Source organism: Macadamia integrifolia, unplaced genomic scaffold, assembly GCF_013358625.1.
Source record: "Macadamia integrifolia cultivar HAES 741 unplaced genomic scaffold, SCU_Mint_v3 scaffold664, whole genome shotgun sequence".
Lineage (NCBI taxonomy): Eukaryota > Viridiplantae > Streptophyta > Magnoliopsida > Proteales > Proteaceae > Macadamia > Macadamia integrifolia.
The window spans coordinates 60,215-75,057 of NW_024870509.1; the positions used below are offsets into that span (position 1 = coordinate 60,215).

Genomic DNA, 14,843 nt, shown 5'->3' on the forward strand with positions numbered 1-14,843 from the left:
AAAAAAAAAAAGATAGGAATATATTAAGATAGTCCCACATCGATTGTCGATAACCTAACTATCATGTATAAGAGCCACAAAATGCCATCACATTTCAAGCTGTTTTTTTTTTTTTTTAAATGAAAGCTTTAACATGGTATTAGAGAGGGTACGTTGAGCCTCCTTCAATGATGGGTCTTGCTCCACCTCAAAGATAGAGGCCAAAAAGAAGGTCTGCACGTAAGGAGGAGTATTGACTATTGAGATAGTCCCAAATCGTGGTAACCTAACCATCATGTATTAGAGCTATAAGACGTCACCCCACTTCAAACCAATTGGTTTTAAAATGAAAGAGTTTTAACATAATAAAACTAGCATATATTGCTACATATTGAAATTTAACTTTCCCTTCAATGAGTATAATAGTTAATATAATATTTATGTGTTTAATAATGACCTTTGTCACTAACTTGAGTTACAACAAGATTTATTCATATATATATATATATATATTTGCTAAATAACTTCTGATGATTTTGATTTGAAATAAAAAAGATAGAGGGAGATAATTCAATTATTGAATTAGTTTCTAACACTTACCCTTGGACCAATGGGGATCCCATTACGTGCAGCTGTTATGGCAAAAGACGTTATTATATAAATTGATATCAATTCAACTAATCATATAAGGGTTCTATTCAACTTACAAGTGAGATTAGCATGAGAATCTGTTGAATAACTCATTTTAACATCATTGGAGAAGGCAACATTAGCTGCATAATAAGAAATGTAGTAATTTAGCCCCAAGAAATCGAATGATTCTTTTACCATCTTCGACTGTTGTATGGAGAATTTCGGTAACCGACCATAGGTTAATGGATGCATAAACCTATTAAAAGAAGAAATGGGCATATCAGAAGGCTTGCCATGGCAAGTAAAAAGGTTAATCTACCTAGACATGAAATTAAAGAGGATTCTCACCATCCAAACATGAAATCAAGAGCTCTTTGGGCCGCAGCATAGTTGAAATTGTCCTTTGAATAAGGGACCATCCAGTGTGACACTAGCGTTAGTCCAATCTTCCCCTTTTGAGTTGCCTAAAGCACCACATGGCATACTGAATTTTTTTCTTTTTTTAAATAAATAATACCAAATTTATTCACAAGAAAAAGAAAAAAGAAAAAGAATGCACAAGAACCCATAGGCCAAATCAAAATAAGCTATAACATATTATTGCCCTCCATAGGAGAACAATCTCCAAAGGCAAATAATAACATGAGTAGCCTCATCATCTGACATTATTTGACTGTGACATCACAGTCCACATTATAATACCTGGTACTTATCCTTGTAAGCTTTCACAGCAGCCGCATGAGCAAGAAGCTGGTGGTGTGCTACCAAGTAGGGCTCAGTCGCAGAATTCCCACTAGTACAGTTTCCAACCCATTTAGAACATCGTCCAGGTGCTTGGGTGCCCGAGTTGTATCCTCCAGTGCTGAAACCCCATGGCTCGTTCAAGGTGATCCAGTGCTTCACTCTATCACCAAACTCTTTGAAACAAAGCTCCGCATAGTCTTGGAAGTCATCACTATTAAATTAAAATGGTTTGCATTCCTTTTATCATCTTATTTATAGTTCTGATGGAACTGGTTAATAGATATTGCACAGTTGAGGATAAAAGGATAGGCTACTTACATAATGTGAGGACTTGAGAAACCACCATACTCGTCTTCTAGAGCTTGAGGAAGATCCCAGTGAAATAGAGTTACGAAGGGCTGGATTCCTGCATAAATATGTGGCAATGATATCAAAAAATTTGTAAATATGCTGCAAGGTCTAAGGATTCTCCTCCTCAATTTGTGTTAAATGGTTTGATCTGGGACTCTCAAGAAAAACCTCGTTATAGGTTCTCATGACGTTTTCTGTTTTTAGGAGTCTTCCTCATCTGTTGATGGCAATACCGAAGGTGGATAGGTTGATTCTTTATGTTTTGAGTATATATATTGTAACCTCTGTGAATTTTCACTCATTCTAATATACATCTTCGCTGATCTTAGGCAAAAGAAAAAGAGAGATTTGAATAATTAATGACCTTTGGATAGAAGCTCGTTGATGAGGTTGTTGTAATGTTGAACGCCTTCGTTGTTTATTCCTCGACCTAATTTTCCATCTGAAAACAATGAATTAAGGAATCGAATTTTAGAACCAATTTAATATCTCGTGTGTACTTAGGATGGCTGTTTTATTTCAATAATAAAAACAATCAGGTTAATCTTTAGTTGGACTTCTATTAATCGGGCCTTAAACAGGCTAATTCACTATTAAAGCATGAGAAAGGCCTTAAATGGGTTTCATTTTTTTAGAGTTTAGAAAAATTAATAGATTAAATCATCAATATTTTTTACACTTAAGTGCATTCAATATTGATAAAAATATCAATATATGACTTATTCTATCAAAACAAAAATCAAAATATACCATATAAACAATCGGGCTTGTAAACAAATCGAGCCAGTCGTGCGTCCATCGTGTATATCATGCACCGTGAACTACTTAAAAGTTTATTAATTGGTCTGGTCCAAGTCAGACCATAAACGAGTCGGGCCTATCGGGGGGCCTGGAATTGACACCCTTACCTTGGGTATAAGTTTTATTTTCATTAAACCCGATTTCTTTTTCTTTTTTTTTTGTTTTTCCATTTTCATTATTTAGTCACACATAAAATGATATAGTATAGAAATATTCATTTCTTTCACAACAATTAAATAAAAAATAAAATGTTATGTGTTCTTACGAGGTAAAACTCTGGACCATGAGATGGAAAATCTAAATGCGTCCAACCCAATATCCTTCATTATTGCCACGTCTTCCTGTTAAAAAACAAATATATCCTTCACTTATAAATCTTAATGGTAACTAAATTAAATAACAACAACAATGATGATAATATTTTTTTTGGCGGGTAAAACAATGACAATAATACATTATGCAAACTACATGGTTTTTTTTTACAATAATATTTTGTGATCACTAAAGGTAAGTGCTTAATTATGCATACCACATTTTTTTCTGGCTAATGATCAGCAAGAGATTAGAATTAATATAATATAGGTAAACATGATTAACATCTAGGCATTCCCACAAGAAATAAAAAACAAATTAGACTTGAATTAGAAGATCAGAAGCGTATATACCTTATACCGATGATAAGAGTCGATTGCCACGTCTCCGTTGCTATGGTCCTTTATCTTACCTGCCACATTACCATATATTTAATTAACAACATAATAGTAAAGAGCCAATCTTCTTCTTTTAATATTTTATTATTATTATTATTATTATTATTATTATTATTATTATTATTATTATTATTATTATTATTATTATTATTATTATTATTATTATAGAAATAAAGAGCCAATGAGATAAGAAGAGTCGAACTCAGAGCCAATGAGCCCAACTGAACAATCTTTCTACAGAGAGAGAGAGAGAGAAACCTGGGTATTTATGAGTGAAAACATCCCGTACACTTGGGCCTCTGCCATACTCTTTTGCTGCACCTTCATTCTGAGAATACCACAAAGACACACAAAGTATAGAAATGTAAAATTGCCATATTGGTTTATTATAGAAGATTACAAGAATGAGTTAACAGAACAGAAGCAGGTGAAAATACCTGGTAAGCCGAAGATGCAGTCCCGAAAATGAAACCGGCCGGAAAATTGCTCCGATTGAATGAAGCCGAGTCATGACTCGCTGATACTATACCAATATGAGCAAGAGAGTTGGCCAGGATTAATGTCAGCAGGCCTAAGAGCAAGAGATGAGCCTGAAAGTTTTCCATTGTGACATATGATGATTTGTGTTCTTCTATACCTCCATCGTCTCACATTTATAAGCAGGTTTAGAAAATGCCTACATGCTTATAATGTCCTTTCGTTATCCATTACAGAAGCACATGCAAGTGTTGGATGAATTTTTTGACTGCTATGCAAATCTTCATGTGGCCAAATTCTAAGGGAAGTTCATCAGTCTAAATTTAATAGAGAAAAATCTAGGTATTGTCCAGTTTTTGTCTGTATTTTTATGATACTAAAGAAAACGTCAAGTGTATGGAATCCGGTTGAGAGATTGGTGAGGTATCCTCATCAAGTGACCATAAGTATCAAGGGAGTCTGGGAGTTCAATTAGGGTGTCCAAACTTTAGTTCTATATGGTTTAGGAGGAATTTGTTGGGTTGGTTGATAATCTTTAGCATCATTAACATGATACAAAGTGTTTTAAGCTTTGAGACCCAAGCGCCGAAGAAGAAAAAATTGTGTCAACATTAATGGGATTGAAGCGTTACAAAATTTTTCTAAATACAAATGAACTTTTAGTGTAAAAAAAAAAAAAAATGGCCTAGCTATATTTATAAGGGAAATAAAGGCATACATACCCATATCTGTCTCTCTCCTCTCCTCTATTTGAAAAAGTCTCATGTACTCATTTTATTCAAGCTCTAGAAAAGTCGATAGCATATCTAACCTCCTCCCTTATCTATATTGTGGTTAGGTAGAACCGAATCATGAACACATTTGATTGTTCAAGGAAAAACAATCCGACAGTAAAGAACCATTTTGGGCTATTTTCTTGCAAACGGTGTAAGTTTATGAGCAGTGAATGCAAGACCCACCTCTGATATGTGAATCCACATCCCATAAATGGTGGATCTCATGCGGGGACCATCCCCATGTGGGAGAGAATTCGGATTATTTTAAATCCCACCGCCTGATTACAAAGATGTTTGGGATATAACATATTCAAAAGGATAAATAGGCCTTCGAAAATTGATCATTTAAGTGATCCATTTTTATTTTTTGCGCCTAAGCATCTAATAAATTGAGGTATGTAATGATGACGCTTTAGAGATTGCTTTTTCATTTTCAGGTTTTTAGAAATTCAAATATTGCTTGGCTTCATTATTTTGGGAATGAGAAGAAAAGACTTTCTCAATAATCTGGTACACAAAATGAAATATAAACGCAGTTTCCTTTCAAATAAAACAAAGGGAGAGGGATAGATATGCCATCAGTACATATGATAAGTTATCGAATAATATTAACGGAGTGGGATGACATATCATACATGAGGGGTGGGGGCTCATTTCAAAAGAGGGAAGAAAGAGATAAACACAATCAATGTTAGCCAACAGTATACCGGTAGCATACCCAATATTTTTCCTAAAAAATAAAGTATGTATGCATAGGGAAAAGATTTGGTATGCTGCAAGTATATCATAACCTAGCACCCATTATCTCTCTCTCTCTCTCTCTCTCTCTCTCTCTCTCTCTCTCTCTCTCTCTCTCTCTCTCTCTCTCTCTCTCTCTCTCTCTCTCTCTCTTTTCCCCTTTTGAAATGATCACATATCTCTCCTATATGATACCTCATCTGGCGCCTCCTTCAACCAAAAAAAAAAAACTTATGCCTCCAATGATGTTGTCCACTAACTTATTGTATATTGTCGGCATACTTATCCCTACTTCCTTGTAAATGAAAGGAGAAACTATACATATACAGAAAGGAAGCCCTCTCATACCTTGATGGAGAGACCCAATATGAACCAGAGGACCCCTAGACCAAAACACCATGCCTACAAAATCAAACAAAAGACCCCCTCCAGACATGCCCTAAAGGAAAACTAGAGAAAGATCTCAGCTAACCTAATGTGAGACCATCTAGGGTAACTCCTCCACCACCACCACCACCACCACCACCTCTCCACAAAATACATATTCCTAAGAGATTTTGGTCCCTCAGAAAAAAGAGCATGATAGCTGCCCTCCACATCTGAACAGACATCCCTGATGATGACTAGTCTAGTCAGGTCCTATTCCAAAAGATATCCCTGATGATGACTAGTCTAGCCAGGTCATCCTATTCCAAAAGTTATGAAATTTTTTTCCTTCCAAGTATGAGAAATAGTGCAGCAAGATGCCAGTTTTGCAATGGTTAACTTCATTATTTGTTTTTATCCAAAAAAAAAAAAAAAAAAAACAATTTCATTATTTGATTGTTTTCTCACAATTAAAGTTGGCAAAGGTTAAGGATATTTGGATCTCACAAGAAAATTTCTTTTTCTTTTTCACAGGCACGCCTATACAAATAGGTGAAAGAGCATACCAAATTTTCCATGTGGAAGGTTTATTTTCTTAAAGAGCAATATTATTAAGAAGAAATAGATCGAGAATCAAAGAATTACAAAGAGCTCATTATAAATAATTAATTAATTAATTAATTTGAAAAAAAAAAAACCCCCACTGACCCAGCTCAACTAAGGAGATAGGAGCACCTCACCTTCTTCCTAAGGTTCTGCATGTCCAAACAATTTCAAGCTCATACAAGGATATTTTCCTAAGTGGATTATTTAATAAAAAAAATTATCATTTTTAATATATTATTATGTATTTAAGATATTATAAAATGGGAGGGTGGTTCCCTATGCCGATAGTGTGGGGGAATCTTTCACACCGTATCAAATATGGCACAGGAAAAGATTTACTAAACAAAGGGCTCACATGGTGTACATTAGATCTTTGTGTGACCTTATAATATCAAAGAAGTTGAACATTGTTGGGGCTCATCCACCTCTTCTGTAATGTGCTATCAAAAATTATGGCAAACAGAGTTTCAGCGCTGCTTCCCAGGTTGATCTCAGAGGAACAAGGTGTGTTCCAGAAGGGAAAAATAATATCTGAGAATATCAGCCAAGTCTTAGAGTTAGCAAATCTGAGGTATGCTGCAGTCAGGGGAAGAGGTATGGGGATCAAAATTGATGTTCGGAAAGCATACGACTCGCTTTCGTAGGATTTTCTTTTTGAAGTCCTAAAAAAGTTTGGTTTCCCTCGGAAGTGGATATCCTGGATTTATGAAATCCTTGTTTCTACTAGGATTTCAGTCTTTGTAAATGGGGGACCGGTGGGCTTCTTCTCTGTGGGTCGTGGTCTTCACCAAGGTGATCCTTTATCTCCCATTCTCTTTATTTTGGCTGAAGAAGTGCTCTGCAGAGAGTTAAGAAGCATGGTTGCTGAGGGTGCTCTTAAATCTTTGCCTGGGCCAAGAGGTGTCCTCACTCCATCCCACCTTCTCTTTGCGGACGACATCTTCATTTTCATGAACGCGTTGGCAAAATATGTAAGAAATCTGCACTCTTTTTTAGATAAATATCAGTCCTTCTCTGGTCAATTTTTTAATCTGGATAAAAGCTAGATTTTCTTTGGGAAGGTGGCCCCTCACAGAAAACAGTTTATTAGCGAGTTTTTGGGTATTCAGATATCCAAATTCCTTCAAAAATATCTCAGGGTGGAAATCTTCAAAGGAAGAGTCACCAAATCCCACTTGTTGGCTTTTCTGGATAAGATCAAATGTAGACTGGTAGCCTGGAAAGGGAAGTTGCTCTCGATGGCAGGTCATATTGAACTGAGCATTCATATGCATATTTTTGCAGTTTATTGGTGGCCATAGGCATCAATTAAAATTTTAGAAATATGGATGAGGAATTTTATTTGGTCAGGCCAAATGGAAGGTCAGAAAAAAATCACTGCCAAATGGAAGGATTGTTGAAAGCCAAAGAAGGAGGGAGGACTGGGTATTCGGAAGTTGCGAGATGTTAACCGAGCTTGTCTATGTAAGTTAGCATGGAAGATCAAGCATGAGGATTCTAGAATGAGCCTATTTTTCAGAGCGAGGTTTACTACTAACGACGGTGAACTCAAGAGCTACAAGTCTTCATCTATTTGGCCGGGTCTAAAAAGGGTGTGGAACTTTGTGACCAAGATGGAGAGTTGGACAGTAGGAAATGGCAATCAGATTAGCTTTTGGAAGTATCGTTGGTTAAAAAATTCTTCATTTACAGAATCTTCTAATCTGGATTTAGAAGCTCTCACTTTGAGGCAGCTGCGGGTGGCGAATTTCATTAGGAATAGTGAGTGATGCTTCCCAAACGTTTCTTCAACATTTTTATCTGAATCATTTGAGAAGGCTAAGAGAATATCCCTAACGAATTTAGAGAATGCTTGCCACTAGAAATTATCTTCTTCTGGAGCCTTCTCTTTGGCCTCGGCTTGGGAAGAGATAAGAAGTAAAAATGCGCCTATTTCTTGGTTTTCCATTCTCTGGAAGCTTTTTTATAGCCACGGAAAGCTGTATTTGGATGGAGGTTAGCTCATGGTTAGCTCCCTACGAATGATCAAGTGTGCAAAAAGGGGATTGCAATGCCTTCGCGATGTGAGTTATGTGAAAAGGCAGAAGAATCTATTTTCCACCTATTTATTCACTGTGAGTATATCCAGGCCTTGTGGAATATGTTCTATGATCTATTTGGTGTTAGATGGCATCACTTCGCAAGGATGGAGGATCTATTCAGCTGGTGGAAACGTAAAGCAAAATCCATCACATTCTCAAAAGTATGGCTTAGTGGCACGGTGTTAATTCCTTATGCTGTTTGGATGGAGAGGAATATGAGACTCCATGAGGGAACCTCTTGGCATCACAGGTAGTGTTTTGCTATGATTAAAGGAGAGATAGGCATGATTTTGACAGTGCACCTTGGGAAGAACTTGTCGGTAGTTGATTTGCTGTGTGCCATGAGAGTGGGAATTCCCTATGCATTTGGCAAGCAAAGAGAAATCTTTGAAGTTCGATGGTGTCTCCCCCCTCAAAATTGGATTAAGCTAAATACTGATAGGTGCTCGCTATGGAACCCTGGAAAGGCTGGAGTTGGCAGTGTGTTTAGAAACTACAAGGGCGAACATTTACTAAACTTCAGAAATTTCGTTGATGTTAAAACTAACTTTGAAGCCGAATTTTTAGCTCTCATTGCCTACCTGAAGCATGCAAAAAACTCTTGTATCCAAAACCTTTGGATCAAGTGTGAATCTATTGTTGTGGTGTTTTTATTCTCCAAAGGGCTGGTGCCATGGTTTATTCAGCAGAGATGGAGGGGCGTTCTTTCTTATTTGGGCTCAATTTCCTGGAAGTGACTCATTGCTACCGCGAAACAAATGTGGTCTCTGATTTCTTAGCAAAAACAGCAACAAGATTTGAGTCTAATTCCTCTATCAAGGCCTCGCCTCTTCTCACTTCCAAGGAGCTGGAATTGGATGCGGCCCAACGACCAAGATTTCGATTCACTTAGTTATTTTTTTTGGATTTTCTGGGTTGTTAGTCTAAGGCCTGAAGTCCTCTCCTACTGATGGCAATGTCGCAGGTGGGATTGATTTCACTCCCTTAGTCTAAGTCTTGTAAAGTATATCCTACCTCTTGTATATTCTTTCTCTTTATTAATTCAATGATCTTTAGTGAAAAAAAAAAAAGTGGAAACCTAGGATATTTAGGAGCTGGAGGTTTTTTTAGGGGCCATCAAGGTGCTTCACTCTTTGGTGTCTTGCTATGTATTTCTTCAAATCTTTGGGCAGAGTTTGCGACATATTTTGAAGCAATTATAATTACTATGGGTCTGAATTTGAGTCCGATATGGGTAGGGTGTGATTCACTGTCAGTGGTCTTTTGTATCATAAAGAAATCTATCCCATGGTATTTTAAACAAAAATGACTTTTTTTCAAAAGCTACTGGGATAGGATTTCTTTCTCTATCTCTCACCAGTTTTTGAGAAGTGAATGTTATGACTGATAGACTTGCTAATTAACTATGCTGTAGTTTCAAGATCTTCATCAAATTGGATCACTTCGGGGGGAGTTTTCTGTCCGGGAGTACGGTTCATGCACCATCGCTGGAGCCAATGTGATGCAACCCTCCAAAGGGGATTGCCTAAATCAGATCGAGAGAGTGACAGAAACAAGTTACAATAAACTTAAAATTGATTTTACAGATCTTAGTGAAGAGGTTTTGTATAGATTCTCCACTAGCAAGGTTTTATTGATCTCAGACTCGTTCTCTTTAGCCCAATGGTCTTAGACTTGATTTCATGAGCTAGGACTACATCTTTGGGCTGGGGTTACAACACAATGAGAACGCCCGTGGAAGCATTAGCATGGGTAAGAATTTAATCTTTCATAGGAGGTCGGCCAATCATTTCGCAGGGGCTTGTGTCTGGAAGCAGGAACCATGCTCCTAGACATACTCCTTTTTCTCATAATTGGTATACAAGGGAGAGGGTTCCCGCATCATCAATGAGGAGAAATCCACATGGCACACCAATAGCAGAGAAGAGAATGGTATCATCCCCATGGGGACATATATAGTTAGAAAAGGAGAGAAAAAAATAATAAAATACTTCATGTCCAAGGGAAATAGTACCTTAGTATCATAGGAATTTTTTCCTTAAATATAGTTAATGTTTGGCAAGAGAACGCTACCTCCTGGCATAAATACATGCAAATGGACTCGGCCAATGGGAGGCACAACGAGCATCTTCAATGCGGGGCAGTATGGTCTTTTCGCACCTGCTATGTCTACGTATAAACACATGCGAGGAGGTTGTGCTCTTTCTTCCTTAATGTTTGTAACGAGTTCAATCATAAGTTTTGACAAGTTTTTTTTTACCAATATAATCATCCTCATTGTGAATAATTTCAACTGAATATACTTGTCTTTTATTGTGATACCCTCCATTTTAGTGTTTATGCAAAGTATATGTTATATATAGCTTTTTTTTTTTTTAATGCAAAAGTGTATAAGAAGTTTACCCTATCCGTTTATGTACGTATCTTTAGTGTATCTTCGATACGATACGATACACTTCGATACGTATCTTCATTTTGGGCGACCAATACGGCAACTGATACCAATGCTTTAATCCTTGGTTAAGGGTTGCTTGTTGAAGCGAATACCGCCATGGCACGTCTAGAGTTCGAACCCCTCCCCCCCCCCCCCTTTTTCCCCTGACTGCCCTTCCTTGAATTGAGATGCCGCCCCACAGCCTTTGGACTTTCATTCAAGTTGCCCCATGGGCCCTTGGTAGGAATTGATTATTAAAAAAAAAATTATGAAATTTATTACATGTCCATATCAAACTACGTACGGACATATGGTGTTCGGATTTTGGAGTTGGGAATGAGTTGTGGAATTTAGAATAGGAATTGGATACTAATAAGCATTTTTCTTAGATGTAATAGTTGCTTTGAACTTGGTTCAAGTATTTAGGTGATAATTGGGAACATAGAAGATAAGTATCCGTTCCTGCACGAATTCCCAACTATTGAAACAATGTGTGTGCAATATTGTTTTATTATTTATTTTATCAGGTAGGCCCATTAAGTTATCCCAAGATTGAACATAAAAAACCTGTCGGATGATTTCAATCGTTGGTTCAATTGTATAACTTTAAACTTTTGGGAAATTATTCTTTTAGGTGAATAAAAATTATAATAATAGAAAAATAAAATATTTATACAAGGACAACTAAAAAGGGAAGAGAACATAGGTTTAGATTTTGTTAATACTATTTAAGGGCCCTGCTAATGGTAATGCTGAAGGTGGACTGCCTTATTGTCGATTCAAACATAACCCAATCAATAGAGGCCCAAAGCACAGGCCTAACCTATAGACCAACCGTAAGAGCTCAATTCAAGAATGTAGTAAAGTTTTGATCATTTTATTATTATAATGCAATGGCAACTAGTACATAGCAATTCATATCCAATTGAGGTTCACTCATCAAGTGACTTACCTTGGTATGGTATAAATTGCAGATGGTATTGTGGAGAAGAAGAGGTGAAGAATCTTCACTATATATGGGTTAATTAAACACAAAATGATAAAAGTATATATGCACGGAATCGTCTAGTAGTAGTAGTCTATCCCTGGAGGAACTTTTTGAACCAATAGGCAGGGTGCTTCAGGTATCTCTTTAATCTATTTTTGTAATCCACATAGGTAAAGCCAAACTGAACCATATAATCATCGCCCCACTCAAAGTTGTCCAACAATGACCATGCAAAATATCCCCTTACATCAACACCCTCCCTGCAACCCTAAAAAAAACAAAAGAAAAAAAAGAGAGGCATTACCATTATTTATTTATTTATTTATTGGCTAACAAAAGAATCCAAGCCTTCAGCTTGACTATTCACCCGGGTCCATGCCGACCCCACAGTGAAAAGACTGGATCGTCCAAAGATATAATGGTAATCCATTAAATCCAAGGTGAGTAGCCTCAAGCAGGCACTACTCAAGCAGGTAAAAGGACTCAAACACAGATCACCTAACCATTTAGACCAACGATCATGCCAACACTGCTACCCCCTTAGGGTTGAGAGATTACGAATATTTCTATACCATAAAAACTAAACACCGTAGGCAATAAAAAGGTCACTATTCATTGTGCTTTATATATATTGAGAAATGTTGTATAGGATTACTCACTTGATGGCTTTGTTGATGAATAAAAGATGATGGTAATGATAGTCTATTCTCATGTCATCTGTCAAGGCTTTCTCCAATGTCTCTGTACTGTTATTGAACTCTGATATTCCTACAAATAATTAATTCTAAATTAATTCAAATCAATTGTTTGATTACATGGACAACATATATGATTCATTTCAAACCAATTGTCTCACCATTTGCAGTGATATAAATCACTGGGTTATTATATTTTCGCTTCACATAGCGCAACATCTCCCATATTCCTCGGGGATATACAAACGACCAATCCAAAGCAGCCTGTGAAAAATCCATATAAGTTATTTGTTAGTAATAATCTTTGTTATCGGATGAATAGTATATTTTTTTCGTTAAAATATCATTTGTATTAAAAAAGAAGATAAAAATATAATACAAGAGGGATAAAATACCCAAGCAAAATATCGACAATTAAACTGAGAAGAGCGGAGACGTATTTAATCCACCTTCGGCATTGCCATCTACAGAAAAAACCATCAACCAACTCTCCTCTACAATGAGTTGAAGACTGAATTAGAGGGCTATAACAGTCTATATCTTGGACGACCCGAGGCATTCATGTCTAGGTCCATTTTTAGCAAGGCCGGCCAAGATGTCACTGGTAAAGAGGTTTCAAAGCGAGCGGCAGACTTTGCCAAGAAGTCCGCTATAGAATTTGCTTCACGAAAGCAGTGTGTGATCTTCCACTCCACCCTTTCAAGATAGGGTAAGTAGTTAATCCACCTTTGCCGAAATTTCCAAGGAATTTTCTTTTTCTGAAAAGATGAACCACTGCGATTGAGTCACATTCAATCCATAAACTTTGCACCCCCAATCGGTTTGCAGCTTTAATTCCTGCGATAATAGCCTGGAATTTCGCCTCAAAACTTGTGCCAATTTGAAGGAACTCTCTATAATTATATAACACTTCAGCCTTCTCATTGAGCAGAAGACCTCCCCCACCTGCTTTTCCCGGATTGCCCAACAAGCAACCGTCAGAATTAATTTGACCCATCCTGTTGGAGGAGTACACAAAAAAATTTCAAATAATTCTTTTTGAAATACAACTTACCCACCTTCATTGCATGCAGTATTTATGTAAAATGGTTGAATTTACCCTCGTTGAAGGGAAAAAAAATGTGAAACTAAAAAAGGTAAAAAAGTTAAGTTATGATTTTTTATTTTTTTTAATCGATCTTAGTTACAACAAGATTTTTCCATATATAGATGCTTAATAACTTCTCTTGATTTGATATCAAAAGGAGGGAGGTAATTCAATTATTGAATTAGTAGTTGCTAGCACTTACCCTTAGACCAATAGGGATCCCATTCCGCACATCTGTAATTGTAAAGCACATTAGTATTTCAACTTACTGGTGATATTAGCCCGAGAATCCGTCGAATAACTCATTTTAACATCATTGGAGAAGGCAGCATTAGCTGCATAATTAGAAGTATAGAAATTTAGCCCAAGGAAGTCGAATGATCCTTTTACCATCTTCGACTGCTTTATGGAGAATTTCGGTAATCGCTTTTCAACCAGCAATCGCATGCTTTGTGGATAATCACCATAGGTTAATGGATGCATAAACCTATTAAAAGAAGGAATAATATATCATGAAGCTTGCCATGCCAAGTAAAAAAAAGATTAGCCTACCTAGACATAAAATTATAGTGGATCCTCACCATCCAAATAAGAAATCAAGAGCTCTTTGGGCCGCAGCATTGTCGGAATTGTCCTTTGAGTAAGGGACCTTCCAGTGTGACACTAGTGTTACTCCAATCTTCCCCTTTTGAGTTGCCTACAGCACCACATTGGCATGCTTGATTTTCTCCCTTGTTTTTTTTTTCAATAGATAATATCAAATTTATTCACAAAAATAAAAGAAGAAGAAGAATGTAGGAGACCCCACAGGCCAATCAAAATAAGATATAATATATTACTGCCCTATGTATGAGAACAGTCTCCAAAGGTAGCCGAGTTGACAAGGGATCTTCGCCTCAGAAAGCGTGTCGTTCTGAGTTCGGCTTTTCTTACCTCCTTGAGCCCACTCACACGAGGGTGTTTAATGCTCTTTTTACTTTCGATGAAAGTTGAATGGTTCTCATTCATCTCCGGTATGACTTATTTCACCACTCCATGTGGATGTGGGGTCAGTATGAACCCACGGGATTAGTGAGGCCGCAAAGGCCTGGATTGTAATATCCCACTTCTTAAACCCGGTCTGATTTCGCGGTTGAACCGGTTTAACCATGCAGGAACCGAGCCAGAGGATGTTAGAGCGAGTTCCTTATGGGCTATGATGGCACGGGTGACCTTAAACACCGGCTGGCCCGACAAGTCCGAGCCAGTGCCAGAAGAGACGGGAGTGCCCAAACCGTGTACGTGCACCTACCATAAGGCTATGTACGGATAAAACAGGTATTATATCCGTATTTTAAGGTATATACGTATGCTACATCGTATGCCTGGGGTGAGGTC

The 14,843-nt window shown here is 37.2% G+C and overlaps 1 protein-coding gene and 1 pseudogene across 2 annotated transcripts in view; both read right to left on the minus strand.

The window, feature by feature from the left end:
* Positions 1 to 3,950, minus strand: part of LOC122069619 (beta-glucosidase 12-like) — a 5,077-nt gene extending 1,127 nt beyond the window's left edge. The window contains exons 1-10 of one of the 2 annotated variants that reach the window (XM_042633675.1): positions 3,656 to 3,948; positions 3,477 to 3,546; positions 3,174 to 3,232; positions 2,774 to 2,849; positions 2,072 to 2,149; positions 1,675 to 1,762; positions 1,315 to 1,567; positions 961 to 1,076; positions 687 to 868; positions 580 to 611 (exon numbers count right to left, since the gene is read on the minus strand). In XM_042633675.1, coding sequence (XP_042489609.1) covers positions 580 to 611; positions 687 to 868; positions 961 to 1,076; positions 1,315 to 1,567; positions 1,675 to 1,762; positions 2,072 to 2,149; positions 2,774 to 2,849; positions 3,174 to 3,232; positions 3,477 to 3,546; positions 3,656 to 3,823 — 1,122 coding nt within the window. In that variant the 5' untranslated portion in view covers positions 3,824 to 3,948. Of the gene's footprint in view, positions 1 to 579; positions 612 to 686; positions 869 to 960; positions 1,077 to 1,314; positions 1,568 to 1,674; positions 1,763 to 2,071; positions 2,150 to 2,773; positions 2,850 to 3,173; positions 3,233 to 3,476; positions 3,547 to 3,655 lie in introns of both variants that reach the window. The other variant, XM_042633676.1, reaches the window with a different exon arrangement.
* A 7,771-nt stretch (positions 3,951 to 11,721) lies between these two features.
* LOC122069611 overlaps positions 11,722 to 14,843 on the minus strand; it is a 5,472-nt pseudogene continuing 2,350 nt past the window's right edge.